Genomic DNA, 16,656 nt, shown 5'->3' with positions numbered 1-16,656 from the left:
GGATAATATCATACTAATATGAAGTTAGGCCTGCTCAACAAGCCCAACACAAGTAGCTGAAATGGACCTTAGATGGTTGCATCGATATGACTTCTCTGACTAAACAGTACAATCGAGGCATCCCATCTTCTTCATCTTATAATGCCCATATATCTGTTTTGGTTGGATGCATTCTTCTGATATATCCTTATCAAAATCATGGAAGTCTGAGTATTGGACTGATATTGGTACCGACCTCGATTTCTTGAGTTTTTGATGGTGAAGCAGCCTCTCTTTGATTAAACTGACCATTTCTTTAAGCACTAATTCATGATAGTTTAACCTTTATGTTGTATCTTTTCATTAGTCAACTCCTTATTATAGTATCACTTTATTAAGCCTCAACTTGATCATCAACATTTTATTTGTCATAACGGTACAATTTAGGTATTGACATTATATAATATTGGAGTTCTTATAATTGTCATTTGCTTAACGCAAAAATCTTAGTGCCGAAGATAATCCTCGCATTGATTTTAAAATTTAATGAAATAGTAGGTTCTTGTAGTTTTCTTTTAAAATTCCGAATATTCCTCACATTGATTTGAGATTTTTTAATCAAGCAATAGGTTCCTTAGTTTCTGTAATATACGAGAATTATTTTAATAATAATAATAATAATAATAATAAATCTGAATTATAATAGAACTAATAATATTAGCTAGTTTAGTAATTTGATTAGGAAAAGAATTAGTAATTTAAGTTGTTAATAATAATAATAATATTTTTATTTTAAAATGATTTCAATTTAAAATTGAACTAGTAAAGAGATTATAAAAAGGTTAATATTAATTATTAGAGTTCTATTAGTTATAGGATATTAGAGGGCTATATAAAATCACAAACTAGTTAGTGACAAAACCCTAAAAGAAAAGAAACAAACGGAGCAAGTCGCACTAAGCAGAAAAGGAGATAAGGGGAATTGCCTTCTAACCATTTTCTTTTATTAAAAGGAAAAAGGTAACTCTTTTTTTTTCTTTTTCATGTACCATATAGTAGTACTACTGTTATGCGTTTATGTATGTGAATTCACACACTAATATCCATTATTTTATCAAGTTTGTTGTTGTGATACTAGTCCAGATTTGTGTTTTAATTTTATTCCTACAATCTTGTTTTATTATTATTAATATATATGTATATATATATATATATTATATGAATAAGATTAACGTCCTTCATCTGAATTTAAAATATAGTTAAGGTAATATTTTATTATCACCATCATCGATGATGATTAGTTTGATGTATTAATATTATAGTAAAATCCTATTTTAATTAGTACATAATTTGGTGTGTTAAATTTGATTACATTATTTATGTTACTTAGTAATGTAATTCCTTGGTCAGGGGTCATAGTGTGTACATGTGCAGCCAAACATCTAGGAAATCCAATTGTACTCTACAGATACTCCTAGTCTCAAGCTAGTAGGATGGACAGAGTAAAGAACTAGGCCGCATATAATATTAGCATATTATTTATTTAAACTCAAACAGGAGCTCTGTTGCGTATTTAGAATTAAGTTGCATTATTACCAGGTCCGTCTATATTAATTATGTTGCTGAAATATATGTCTAAGTCTAATAATAAAAGATTTTAATAATAAACTATAATTATATAATTTTAGGTTCGGGATCGGGAGTTTAGCGGATTATTTACGGCTATTCGTGAGTGTTTGGTGTGCTAATTTCAAGGTACGGATTCTGTCCCCTTTTTATTCAGCGCTCCTCTTCTTAGAAATTTAATATCTCCGCTTTGTTGAATTTCATATTTTATTCGCTCCATTAAAATTGTTTGGATATTTTGACTTCTGAAAATTGTTTTAAAAGTTGATTTGGAAAATTATAAATATCTGTTTATGCGATTTTCATAATTAATTATGACACCCTCTGTTTTGGAAATCTGAATTATTTGTCTCAAGTGATTTTAAATTTTGTGAGGATATTTTTATTTTGAACCCTTAGTGTGATTTAGGGTATACCGAGTTAACCAGCTATAGGGGTACTACAGCCATGTCATTGCGGCACCAAGACATGACACTTCCGTGACAGTGTGATTGGTCACGCCGTATCCTTCTGTTAGCTCTTGGGAGGAGCTTTTGCGCATTTGATATTTATTTCAGGATACGTGGGTGCACCCAGAGTTTAATTTGTGATTTGATTTATGGTGACGTTGTATATGCCGTACACGTTATTCATTCTGTTGCACACATTAGGTACCCTGTGATGTGTGTATTTGTATCTGTTCTGATCTCGGTATGAAATATCCTAACCTCTCATTGTTTCAGCCTTACTTATTTTTAAAATTGTTCTTTTATTATAAATTGTTGATTATTTATTTCTGATCTCTTTGTTTATAAATTGTATTCCAAATCCGTACTGGGCGTTTGGCTCATGCCGTATTCTTTTTCTGGCAGGTGCTTAGGGGGATCTGGGACTGTGTGATGGAGAGCTACCCCTTTTATTGATTAGGATTTCAGACTTTATCAGTATTTAGATTTAATTATTTATTTGGAGAATTCAGAATCGATATTATTGGTTTAGACATTTTGGACATTTAATATTATTTTAGAATTTTTAGATTGTTAATTATTGTTAGAAATATATTAGTGCTCTGTTTGCAGGTTTATGAATTTTAAGTAATATCTCCTTTTACTAATAAAAAAGGGGTGTTACAAAGATGGCATCAGAGCCAGTTTCTTTCTTGTAGAAAACCTACTTAGGTTGACCTGTGAGTTTGGGTAGATGATAGGATGGGTGTTTTATTTAATTTCGTTTCATTTTTATCTTTATCATTTCATTATGCTTCATCATTTTGAAATCTGTTTGTAACTGCTTCATCATATTTATTCTCGTAATCTTCATTCGTTCAGTATCTTATATTGTAGATGCCTCCTAGACGTGATCCTTTTCACATTGACCCCGCTCAGCTTACTGAGATGATAGGGCAAGCAGTGGCTCAGGCTGTACAGCAAGCCTTGACAAACCAAGGAAATCAGAATGGCGGGGAAAATCAGAATGGACAAGGAAATCAGAATGGCGATGGAAACCAGAATGGACAAGGAAATCAGAATGGCAATGGGAATCAGAATCAAAATGGTCATGGCCATCAGCTGGAGCCGTTTGTATGGTTGGAGAGGTTTGTGAAGCAGAAACCAGACTCTTTTAGTGCAGCACCGACTCCTATTGATGCTGAAAATTGGATTGTTCATCTTGAAAAGATTTTTGATGCACTGGGTTGTGATGAGATTCAGAAGGTCAGGTTAGCTGTGTATAAGTTGGAGAGTGATGCTCAAAGATGGTGGAGAGGAGTGAAAGCTACTAGAGGGGAGCAGTATGCAGAGGCTTTAGAATGGCAGGGATTCTGATAGAGAGGCTTATTTGAGGGAGTTTTATTCGATTGCGCAACACCATGATGAGAGCATTACTGATTATATGGCGAGATTCATAAGGTTGGCTGGATTTGTTGGGACAGTTGCAGGGACTGCTGCGCAGCAGGCTGGTAAATTTAAATGGGGGTTGAAGTCTCATCTGAGGGGTTCCATAATTACTTTTAAATTTGATAATGTGGTAGAGGCGGCTGATGCAGCAAAGGATGTTGAGAAGGAGCGCATAGATTTCAGGACTCCCAGGTCTAACAGTGGTAGTAAGAGGACTATGGATGATCAGGGTTTTGCACAGGGTAGACAGTGGTATGGAGGTCAGAGTGGTCAGCAGGGACAGTGGCGCGGACAGAATCAGAATAGAATTGGTCAGTCATTTCACGGCCGGAATCAATATGTTGGTCAGAATCAGAATCATCAGTTTCAACAACAGAAGCAGCCTAGGCAGTGGCAGAATCGTCAGCAGGGGCAGAGCCGTTACTCAGTGTATGGGGGAAACCCCAATATGATTTATGTGGCTCCTTGTGCTACATGTGGTGGACATCATCCAGGTAGAGCTTGTTACAAACAGACTGGGGCTTGTTTCTTGTGTGGTAGCATGTCCCATAGGGCAAAGGATTGTACAGTGTCACGCAACCCTGGTGGAGGAGGAGCTGGCGGTGGTAGTGGCAATGACAGTCAGCAGAATCCTACAGCCAGAGTGTTTGTATTGACTGCAAATCAGGCAGCAGCTAATTCAGGTACCGTTTCAGGAACATTTCTTGTTGGTAGATGTGATGCTTATGTGTTATTTAATACTGGTTCGACCCATTCTGTTGTGTCTTTATCGTTTGTTAGTCATCTTAACGTTGTACCTTCATTATTATATCCTTATATGTCTATTTCTACCCAGATGGGAAATTTTGTTGTTATTTATGATGTGTATCAAGAGTGTTCGATAGCTGTTGGAGATAAAAATTGTAAGGTTAACTTGCTTCCGATGGAGATGCATGACTTTGACATTATCTTGGGCATGGATTGGTTGAGTGAACATCGTGCCACAATTGATTGTCAAGGAAAGAGGGTGATCTTTGGGGATGCAGATAAACCAGAATTTGTATACCAAGGATCTCAGCCGAAGGGGGATGTTAAGTTAATTTCTGCTCTAAAGGCGAGTAAATTATTGTCTAAGGGTTGTGATGGCTACCTTGCTTTCGTGAAGGATACATCGAAGGATGAACCTCGCATCGAGGATTATCCAGTTGTGAAAGAGTATGAAGATGTGTTCCCCAATGAGCTGCTAGGTTTGCCACCACATAGAGAGGTCGAGTTTACTATTGAACTTGTTCCAGGTGTCGAGCCTATTTCTAAGGCGCCTTACCGGATGGCACCACTTGAGTTGCAGGAATTGAAGGAGCAACTGCAGGAGTTGTTGGATAGGGGATTTATCAAGCCAAGTGTGTCTCCATGGGGCGCTCCTGTGTTGTTTGTGAAGAAGAAGGATGGTTCCATGAGATTGTGCATTGACTATAGGGAGTTAAATAAGGTGACTGTCAGAAACAGGTATCCTTTGCCACACATTGATGACTTGTTTGATCAGTTACAAGGGGCGAAGTATTTTTCGAAGATAGATTTGAGATCAGGTTACCACCAGTTACGAGTTAGGGATGAAGATATTCCGAAGACTGCATTTCGCACTCGTTATGGTCATTATGAGTTTCTCGTGATGTCCTTTGGGTTGACGAATGCACCAGCGGTATTTGTAGATTTGATGAATCGAGTCTTTCATGATTATCTGGATAAATTCGTGGTGATCTTCATCGATGATATCTTGATATACTCTAGGAGCAGAGAGGAGCATGAGGAGCATTTACGTACTGTACTTGAAATTTTAAGGGAGAAGAAGTTGTTTGCAAAATTTTCCAAGTGTGAATTCTGGTTGAAGGAAGTGGCATTCTTGGGGCATATTATGTCTGGTAGGGGCATTGAGTTGGATCCTGCGAAAGTCGAGGCTATTACAAATTGGCCTATACCTGGCAATGTGACGGAGGTGAGGAGTTTCTGGGGTTTGGCAGGTTACTACAGACATTTTGTGGAAGGTTTCTCTTCCATAGCTTTGCCATTGACTCAGCTAATGAGGAAGGGCATTAAGTTTGAGTAGAATGATGATCGCGAGAAGAGCTTTCAGGAGTTGAAGAAGAGGTCGGTGTCTGCTCCAATACTTGTGTTGCCATCAGGAAGCGGAGATTTTCAGGTTTATAATGATGCTTCTAAGAGTGGATTGGGGTGTGTTCATATGCAGCATGGGAAAGTGATTTCTTACGCCTCTAGGCAACTTAAACCTTATGAGGTGAACTATCCAACCCATGACTTGGAGTTAGCAGCAGTGGTCTTTTCTTTGAAGATTTGGAGACACTATCTTTATGGAGAGACTTGTGACATCTTTACTGCTCATAAGAGTCTCAAATACATCTTTACTCAGAAGGAGCTTAATATGAGGCAACGGAGGTGGCTTGAACTTCTTAAGGATTATGATGCAAATATTCAGTACCATCCGGGGAAGGCGAATGTAGTGGCAGACGCTCTTAGTAGGAAGAACTTGGGGAGTGTTGCATCTCTCATTAATCAGCCGAACCTTATTTCAGATTTGGAGCGATTGGGTGTTGAATTGTATGTCAGAGGGTCGGGAGGTAGCATTGCAAGTTTGAAAGTGGAACCAAATCTTATTTCAAGGGTTAAGGAAGCTCAGAAGAGTGATACAGGTTTAAAAGCTATTAGATCTGAGGTGGTAAGTGGAAAGCAAATACATTTTCGTGTTGATGAGGAAGGTGTGATATGGTTGGGTGGAAAATTGTGTGTTCCTACAGAACCGATAATTCACGAGGAAATTTTAAAAGAGGCTCATAGTTCTTCATTCTCTATCCATCCAGGTTCCACCAAGATGTATAGGGATTTGAAGAAGCACTTTTGGTGGAGTGGAATGAAGGGAGATATAGCAGAATTTGTGGGAAAATGTCTTACATGTCAACAAGTGAAGATAGACCATCAGAGGCCTAGTGGATTGTTGCAGCAGCTAGATATTCCAGTTTGGAAGTGGGAAAACATTACTATGGATTTTGTGACTCATTTGCCGAGGACTTTCAAGAAGAACAATGTCATATGGGTGGTGGTTGATAGACTTACTAAGTCCGCTCACTTCTTGCCTATTAGAGAGACTACTCCTATTCATGAGTTGGCAGAGATTTTTCAGCGAGATATTGTTAGACTTCATGGTGTGCCTGTGTTGATAGTTTCTGACAGAGATACGAGGTTTACATCACGTTTTTGGAAGGGATTCCAGCAAGCTTGGGGTATGAGACTTAATTTTAGTACTGCTTATCATCCGCAGACCGATGGACAGTCAGAGAGGACGATTCAGACATTGGAGGATATGTTGAGGGCTTGCGCGTTAGAGTGGACAGGTGATTGGGACAAGTACCTGTATCTGGTTGAGTTTGCGTACAATAGTAGTTGGCACGCGAGTATTGGTATGCCACCATTTGAGGCTTTGTATGGTAGGAGATGTAGGGCACCATCTTGTTGGGATGAGGTTGGTGAGAGAGTTATTGAAGGGCCGGAGCTGGTTAGAATCACTAATGAGAAGATAGAGAAGGTTAAAGAAAGTTTAAAGGAAGCTCGATCACGTCAAAAGAGTTATGCCGATCAACATAGGAAGTTTAGTGGATTTGAGCCAGGTGATCATGTGTTCCTAAAAATGTCGCCTTATAAGGGTGTGAAGCATTTTGGTATGAAGGGAAAGCTTAGTCCGAGATATGTTGGACATTTTGATGTTATGGAGAAAGTAGGGGAAGTATCTTATAGAGTTGTGTTGCCACCACAACTATCTCATGTGCATAATGTGTTTCATGTGTGGGGCTATAAATATCATCTGTTACACGTAGTTCAGTACCCATTACATAAGATTAGAGAGGACCTTTCGTGCGAGGAAGAAGCTGAGGTTATCTTAGCTCGAGAGGAGCGAGTTTTGAGCAAGAACACTATTCCGTTTGTGAAAGTTTTGTGGAAAAATCATTCGGAGAGAGAGGCTACGTGGGAATTAAAAGAATCTATTCGTGAGAAATATCCGCATTTATTCGATTCAGGTACAAGTTTTTAGTTTCGCTTGATTCCGAGGACGGAATCCTTTTAAGGGGGTATATATGTAATATACAAGAATTTTTTAATAATAATAATAATAATATTAAATATGAATTATAATAGAACTAATAATATTAGCTAGTTTAGTAATTTGATTAGGAAAAGAATTAGTAATTTAAGTTGTTAATAATAATATTATTATTTGTTTTAAAATGATTTCAATTTAAAATAGAACTAGTAAAGAGATTATAAAAAGGTTAATATTAATTATTAGAGTTCTATTAGTTATAGGATATTGGAGGGCTATATAAAATCACAAACTAGTTAGTGACAAAACCCTAAAAGAAAAGAAACAAACGGAGCAAGTCGCAACAAGCAGGAAGGGAGTTAAGGGGAATTGCCTTCTAACCATTTTCTTTTATTAAAAGTAAAAAGGTAACTCTTTTTTTTCTTTTTCATGTACCATATAGTAGTACTACTGTTATGCGTTTATGGATGTGAATTCACATACTAATATCCATTATTTTATCAAGTTTGTTGTTGTGATGTGAGTCCAGATTTATGTTTTAATTTTATTCCTACAATCTTGTTTTATTATTACTAATATATATGTATATATATATTATATATGAATAAGATTAATGTCCTTATTCTAAATTTAAAATATAGTTAAGGTAATATCTTGTTATCACCATCATCAATGATGATTAGTTTGATGTATTAATATTATAGTAAAATCCTATTTTAATTAGTACATAATTTGGTGTGTTAAATTTGATTACATTATTTATGTTACTTAGTAATGTAATTCCTTGGTCAGGGATCATAGTGTGTACCTGTGCAGCCAAACATCTAGGAAATCCAATTGTAATCTACAAATACTCTTTGTCTCGAACTAGTAGGATGGACAGAGTAAAGAACTAGGCCGCATATAATATTAGCATATTATTTATTTAAACTCAAACATGAGCTCTGTTGCGTATTTAGAATTAAGTTGCATTATTACCAGGTCTATCTATATTAATTATGTTGCTTAAATATATGTCTAAGTCTAATAATAAAAGATTTTAATAATAAACTATAATTATATAATTTTAGGTTCGGGATCGGGAGTTTAGCGGATTATTTACGGCTATTCATGAGTGTTTGGTGTGCTAATTTCAAGGTACGGATTATGTCCCTTTTTTATTCAGCGCTCCTCTTCTTAGAAATTTAATATCTCCGCTTTGTTGAATTTCATATTTTATTCGCTCCATTAAAATTGTTTGGATATTTTGACTTCTGAAAATTGTTTTAAAAATTGATTTGGAAAATTATAAATATTTGTTTATGCGATTTTCAAAATTACTTATGACACCATCTGTTTTGGAAATCTGAATTATTTGTCTCAAGTGATTTTAAATTTTGCGAGAATATTTTTATTTTGAAACCTTAGTGTGATTTAGGGTATACCGAGTTAACCAGCTGTAGGGGTACCACAGCCATGTCATTGCGGCACCAGTGACATGACACTTCCGTGACAATGTGATTGGTCACGGCGTATCCTTCTGTTAGCTCTTGGGAGGAGTTTTTGCGCATTTGATATTTGTTTCAGGATACGTGGGTGCACCCAGAGTTTGATTTGTGATTTGATTTATGGTGACGTTGTATATGCCGTACACGTTATCCATTTTATTGCACACATTAGGTACCCTATGATATGTGTATTTGTATCTGTTCTGATCTCGGTATGAAATATCCTAACCTCTCGTTGTTTCGACCTTACTTATTTTTAAAATTGTTCTTTTATTATAAATTGCTGATTATTTATTTCTGATATCTATTTTTATAAATTGTATTCCAAATCCGTACTGGGCGTTTGGCTCATGCCGTATTCTTTTTCTGGCAGGTGCTTAGGGGGATCTGGGACTGTGTGATGGAGAGCTACCCCTTTTATTGATTAGGATTTCGGACTTTATCAGTATTTAGATTTAATTATTTATTTGGAGAATTTAGAATCGATATTATTGGTTTAGACATTTTGGACATTTAATATTATTTTAGAATTTTTAGATTGTTAAATTATTGTTAGAAATATATTAGTGCTCTGTTTACAGGTTTACGGATTTTAAGTAATATCTCCTTTTATTAATAAAAAAGGGGTGTTATAGTTTCTTTGAAATTGACGATTATGTTTTTTGTTCCATGTTTAATATATTTTTTATGTTCGTTAATATAATTAAGAGTTCACTATCTCATAATACGATATACCAATTGGTTTCATTTATATAACAGTTTAAGCGTAAAAAGTTGTCGGATAACAAGTTTGCGTAGCGCAGGCATAAGTCCCTAGTGCTCGTAAATATCTACTAATTGAAAAAAAACAAATCCTTCTATTTTTCCAATAGAATAATCTAGAATCTTGCTAATAAATATACTTAATATAATTAAACTACAAGATCAATTATAATTACTTTTAAATTTAACTAACAATGTAAAATATATACAAATCAATTTAATTATTCCTTGTTTAGAAACTAATTAATTCATAGGTGTGTCAAACCGAGACAATAAAATAAGCTGATTAAAATACTTGCTACCTGCTACAAATATTTATAGGAATTATATAGGTCATGATCCAGTTACCAGTTGCAAATCCATCCATTAACTAGTAAACTTCTTCTGTCAACCACACACAGCCTAATGAGCATCACAGCGTTGCGATATTGAGCACAACTTAAAACCTCTTCTGAACAAAGTTCATGATCATCCTGTGAGCAGGCTTATATGGTTTCCAGCAATGACTTGGCCATCCGGAGAAACCCTTGTGAACATAACCATGCAGCATATCCCACCTTTAGCCAAGAAATTAGTTTCAGAAAAGCCATCTGTAACATTTTCTCATTCATTTTTTCATTCTAGACAAAAGAAGGGATAATAATTCATTCATTCACTGGAGCAATCATACATTTAAGTCGTATCATCATCTTTCTACCAATTCTGAACAACATTTCAACATTAGATGTATAACAATGGAAATCTGTCCAAACCAAGTTAATTCCTTTACGCACATCCATTTACTGATGAACAACAATAAAAAAACCCTAAAATCGCAATTAGGTGAAACCATCTTCAACAACAACCTAGCAGTATCTCCTTGTCTAACCACTGCCTCTTCCTTCTCCACTAAAACAGCAGCAACAATCTCATCATATCCACCACCACCACTGGCGACAAAAGCCACCAATGCCGCTTGCACCGGACCCAAACTTGGATTATAAGAAGCTGATTCCATATAACAACCCTTATGAAACTTTCCATTGACATCCATCAATGCCACACCAGATGGACAATGACTCTAAGGAGCATGTGAAGCATTAGCAGCTTCCAAAGCTAAAGCTTTCAACTTTTTGCAATCTTGACCATCCCCATTTGACAAACTCTTTTTTTGCATCAAACCAAAACCATTCTCATGTTTATCAAGAATCCAAGGTGTTTCTTGATTTAAAAGAGCACATGGGCCAAATGGGCTAGGCAGTAACGACAAAAGGGGCTTATAAATCATATCTTTTTGGGCCTGTTGAGCAGTCCAGGTGTGATCAAGATTTGTATATCTCCGGCTTGTCGGAGTTCTTGGAGAAACTGACGACAATGTCCACAAGGGGCAGAAAATTTTCCATCACGAGGGGCAGAGGAAACAGCGATATATACAAGACGTGGAGAGTTATGAAAGGCGTGATTTGTGACAAGAAATTGTTCAGCGTGGACTGAGTGGTGGAGAGGGACGCCAGGGAATTCAAGATTGACGCCGATGAAGATCCGTCCGTCTGAGGACAAGCCGACGGCGGCCACGTGGTAATTGGAAATGGGGGGACGGGCGAGTTTTTGAGCTGATTTGACGAGAGTAGGGAGGAGCTGAGGGACAGAAAGGCCGGAGAGTTTGGCCATTGATTCTGCTTTAGCAGCTGGTATTACAAAACTGGGACGATCCATTCACAAGTGCTTGAATGACAACCTTGGCATCTTGGCTTTACTTAAACTGCTGCATATCCACTACCAACTTTAGCCGGATTTGGGGAGGAGTTTAAAGTTATGACATAACAAATAACAATTAACATTTGATTATCACATCAAATACGAACTCGCAATCCTTGGTAAAAACACCAAAACTTAAGTGACTTTGCTTTGTTATTTTTTTGAAAAAATTCCATCAATAGAAAAAGAATAATAAACAGCACTTCATCTTTATTGGCACTATTCTTGATTGTAATATGGTTAGATTAGATGATCATGCTTAACACTTAACTTGGTTTTGCTTAAAAAGGATGTCCTCTTTTCTCTTAATATTAAAATCATAACTAAGTCATCCAATAAACTTCAGACACCTTTCTTCTTTATTGTGGTTTCCACCTGTACTTTTTGCACTACCCACTTAATTACAACTTTAAAACACTTTTTTAAGGTCAACAAGTACATAAACAAATGCATTAATTAACATTATTTATAGTAAGCTGTCTGTGATTAGATCACCTTTAAGTGGTGGATCTACATTCAACTTCAGTAGTAGATTATCAGTAATTGTCATTTAGACTGAGAGTTCCCTCTTAAAGTACTCAACTTTTAACCAATCATATATATTAAAAATATTACTGTCCAATCATACATACTATGTATGCTACAATCAACGTGTTTCATAATTATCAAATTTAAACTACAAATAATGGACAACCAAAGTGCCACTATAATACAGTACTTGACATTAAGTTAATTAGAATTTAACTCAATGAAATTAAAAAAAAAAGTAGGTGATAACTAAAGATTCAAAAATTATTAGCTGCCTAACTTATTATCTGTCTAACAGCTTACGGCACACAACACTGACATATAAATCTGAGTATCACTGCATTTGCTTATAAGCTCAGACCAGACCGACAGAAACTATATATTAGGTAAGCCTTTTTAGCAAAATTTAGGGCCAAAATGCTCACAACAGAACATCATTTTTCATTAGAAAGGAACTTTGGTTAGGATTAACTTGTTTTTCTACACTTAGAAGCTTTCCTTTACTGTTAACTAGACCTGGAGGAGGTCTAGATTACTAGATATCTGATCCTCCCATACGTAATCACATCCGAGATATAGTAATAACATCAAAGAAATCACATACAATATACAGTGATATAGTTATCGCATCACAAAATCCTGGTAAAAGTAATCACACCAAGATATCTTGGCCTTTAATTACGTGCCTTCGTTTAAAAACCAATACTACCCTTGCTCTTTAAACTTCTAATACAGTGACATACTTGTAACCGCTGATGACTGGGAGCAGCACTATTCAAGGTTAATTAATAAATTATAATGCATGGCAATTTTATGGAAAATTTCTAAGAATTATTATTATTTATTTGTAAAAAGGCTAACATGTAATTTGATGACAATCGGGAACCTAATAAGTTAATTATTTTGTATAAAGACTAGTGTTTGTGTACTATTACATATAATATACCTGACACCAAGGAACCTAATATTGTCGCCTGTAGGCACATTATTTCTTTCTATATTTCCACAGAACAAGCATCCTTCGTCGGAAGAATATTAGAAACTGGATCTACTTTTATGCTTAACAAAATCTTCACCCATCAAACAGGAGATAAAAATAAATTTACAATCTCTATATCATTTTTAGTTCAAAGAAAAATGATAGCAGCGCATTAATAGAAGAATCGTCACAGAATTTATAACACATGGATATTACAAAATATCACAGAATCGTTACCTTGGCTCGGTCTTCCAGATTTCATCTCAGAAACTCCATCACCACTCTCAGAAGGGTACTCCCCAGGAGTAGAAGAGTACCGTCCGTTTGAATGTTATACAGATCAGCTGTTCCAGGCAAAGGTGTCTGACCCGACCCTGGTAATGGGTACCCTAGTTGGTGTCTGCACACAACAAAACACAAAATTAAACAAAATGTTCCATCTTTTACACAATACAACAGAACTTGAAACACAATCCACAAAGTCCGACAACTTACAGGAGAAAAGTAGGAAACTGCATATCAGCAATACGTGTCTCGTACTCCTTAGTCCCTTCAAAAGGCACATTAAGATCATGAACCGGAGTAATCGGACCTCCCGGTGTCAACCTTGGAGCAGGAGACCTCTAATTCGGTCCCAGTATAGAACCAGCTTGCATCATCTTCGCTTCCCACAGCTAAATTTCACAACAAAAAACCCCATAACCTCAAAATCCACAATTATTTCCACATCAATTCAAAAAATACACAAAATCGACAACCAAATCATAATTAAACCTAACCAACAACTCTCACACAATTCAAACACAATTGACTCCAAGGTATAGCAATCTCCTCCAGACCTGAGGAGGTCTGAGGAACAAATGTGTTCAGAATTAGTCTTCTACATACGGAAAAATACTTAAATCCTCATTAAACCTGCACATTTCTTTTACAATAAGGCAATTTATTAATACATTTCCAATTAGGCACAAGATTCCATTTACGAAACTAAAAAGTAGTAACTGGACTAAGCCCTAGTCATAGATATAATAAACAAACAATTCAATAACAGCCCACTTAGCTCCCATTTTTCAACTAACAATATCACAGGTACCAAATAGGTAATTACTTGAATAAACACATCAGAATCTGTAAAACAAAACTAACAATTCTGCAGTGCAGCTTGTACTCACTTGCGACGCGCATGTGTAATATATTTTTTCTCCAAAAACTTTTAAATGAGAGAATAAAAATTGTAGTAAAAATGTTTAGTAAAGGTCAACTGAACAAACTTAAAAATGATGGCCAAGTGAGCAAACTTAAATACCAGCACAATTCCTCCTTGAGGCATAATAACTAATAAAATGCACTAATTTGATCGGCTTAGCATGCTCAATCATTTTTTTCGACAATGTCTGACACAACCAGGAACCCTAATTATATCTAATTTTGTCCTAACACAACAAAGCTAACAAATTTAAAACTTAAAAGAAATCAGATATTACGATCCTAATGATCATATAATGCTGGAGTCATGCAAAGACAAAAGTAGGGATAATAATTAATTCAATCATTAAATCAATCATACATATTTTAATTCATATTATCGTCTCAATCATTTTTTCGACAAGGTCTGACACAACCAAGAACCCGAATTATATCTAATCTTGTTCTAACACCAAAACAAAGCTAACAAGTTTAAAAACTCCAACACAACCAGAAATCTGAAATTACATACTAATGATCATATACTGCTGGAGACGGAGTCATACAAAGACGAAAGAAGGGATAATAATTCATTCATTCATTAAATCAATCATACATATTTCAATTCATATCATCATCTTTCCAACAATTCTGGAAAATATTTCAACAATAGACGTGTTACAATGAAATATACCCCAATCAAGTTTACCCCTTTATACACATCCATTCACTGATGAACAACAATGATAAACCCGAAAATCACAATTAGGTGAAACCATCTTCAACAACAACCTGGCAGTATCTTCTTGTCTAACCACTGCTTCTTCCTTCTCCACCACAACAGCAGCAACAAGCTCATCATATCCACCACCACCACTAGCCACAAAAGCCACCAATGCTGCTTGTACCGGACCTAAACTGGGATTATAAGCAGCAGATTCCATATAACAACCCTTATAAAACTTGCCATGAACATCCATCAGAGCCACACCAGAGGGGCAATGACTATAAGCAGCATGTGAAGCAATAGCAGCTTCCAAAGCTAAAGATTTCAACTTTTCGAAATCTTGAGCAACCCCATTTGCCAAAAACTTGTTCTCCACAAGAGACAAGTTATTGTTATGAGATTCAAGAATCAAAGGTGTTTGTTGATCTAAAAGATCAAAAGGGCCAAAAGGGTTGGGCAATAAGGACAAAAGGGGCTTATAAATGACATCATTTTGGGATGTAATGAAGATCTGTATATCTCCGGGTTGCCTGAGTTCTTGAAGAAACTGACGACAATGGCCACAAGGGGCAGAAGAGACAGCAATATAAACAAGACGAGGAGAGTTATGAAAGGCGTGATTTGTGACAAGAAACTGTTCGGCATGGACAGAGTGGTGAAGAGGGACGCCGGGGAATTCGAGATTGACGCCGATGAAAATACGGCCGTCGGAGGATAAGCCGACGGCGGCGACGGGGTAGTTGGAAGTGGGGGGACGGGCGAGTGTTTGAGCAGATTTGACGAGAGTAGGGAGGAGTTGAGGGACAGAGAGGCCGGAGAGATTGGCCATTGATTCTGCTTCAGCAGCTGATATCACAAATCTGGGATGATCCATCAACCAAGGTGTTTGATCTTTCTCTTCTTTCTTTTTTTTGTTAGCGTGTGAGAGTTGAGGGGTGAGGAAGGGAAGTGAAGTGGATCAGGTGACTCAATATTTATACTAATTCTCCGGCCTAATGACCCTTAATGTCAATTACTTGGGGATTTTGGGGTTAAAAATGGTCTAAAATATCATTTCCTGAAAATAATGGCTCTAAATGTCATTTTAAACGGTATATCGTGTAACGTTTATGCAAAAAATCTAAAACGGTACTTCGTCTAGCGTTTTGGCACTTGGATTTTTTTTATGCGCAAAATGATAGATAAAGTAAGGTTTTGGTACAAAACGCTATATGAAGTATATATGAAGTAGTGTTTTGACTCAACTAAAGTTTTGCACATTAATAAATTAAAAAAATAAAAAGTATCAAAACGGTACACATTTTTGAAAAAAAAATGCAAAACGTAAGACGAAGTGCCGTTATAAAGTGACATTTTGGGCCATTATTTTCAAAATTGACATTTTTGGCCATTTAACACCCATAAATAACATTTTGGTCCATTTCTTTTTTTCCCTTTTTTCCACTTTTTTGGATTATTTATATATATATATATAATCGGAGTTACTCAAATGAGAACCGTCATTATTGTGAGAACTGAGATCTAATCTCCGCCCTCAATTTTAAAATATTTTTATAATTTACTTTTAATCCACACATACATTTTCTCTCCTGCCCATTTACCCAACCCTATCCTATCTCTCTAATCTTCATCCCCCACCCCTGCCGTATTTCCCCACCCCACACCGCTTTTGCTCCGCTCCACCG

General features: G+C 36.2%; 1 protein-coding gene and 1 pseudogene across 1 annotated transcript; both read right to left on the bottom strand.

Annotated features, from left to right (window-relative positions):
• Nucleotides 1-10,048: 10,048 nt before the first annotated feature.
• On the bottom strand, nucleotides 10,049-13,968 carry LOC141702113 (cytidine deaminase 1-like; annotated as a pseudogene).
• Nucleotides 13,969-14,807: 839 nt separating this feature from the next.
• Nucleotides 14,808-15,932, bottom strand: LOC141702114 (cytidine deaminase 1-like). Its single transcript, XM_074505798.1, has one exon. The coding sequence runs from the start codon at nucleotides 15,843-15,845 to the stop codon at nucleotides 14,958-14,960; it is 888 nt and encodes a 295-aa protein (XP_074361899.1). The 5' UTR covers nucleotides 15,846-15,932; the 3' UTR covers nucleotides 14,808-14,957.
• Between the last annotated feature and the right edge of the window lie 724 nt (nucleotides 15,933-16,656).

The sequence above is a fragment of the Apium graveolens genome, unplaced genomic scaffold (genome assembly GCF_009905375.1).
Source record: "Apium graveolens cultivar Ventura unplaced genomic scaffold, ASM990537v1 ctg4669, whole genome shotgun sequence".
NCBI classification, from domain to species: domain Eukaryota; kingdom Viridiplantae; phylum Streptophyta; class Magnoliopsida; order Apiales; family Apiaceae; genus Apium; species Apium graveolens.
The sequence above is the reverse complement of the archived record's forward strand: the minus strand, read 5'-3'. Positions and strand labels throughout refer to the sequence as shown.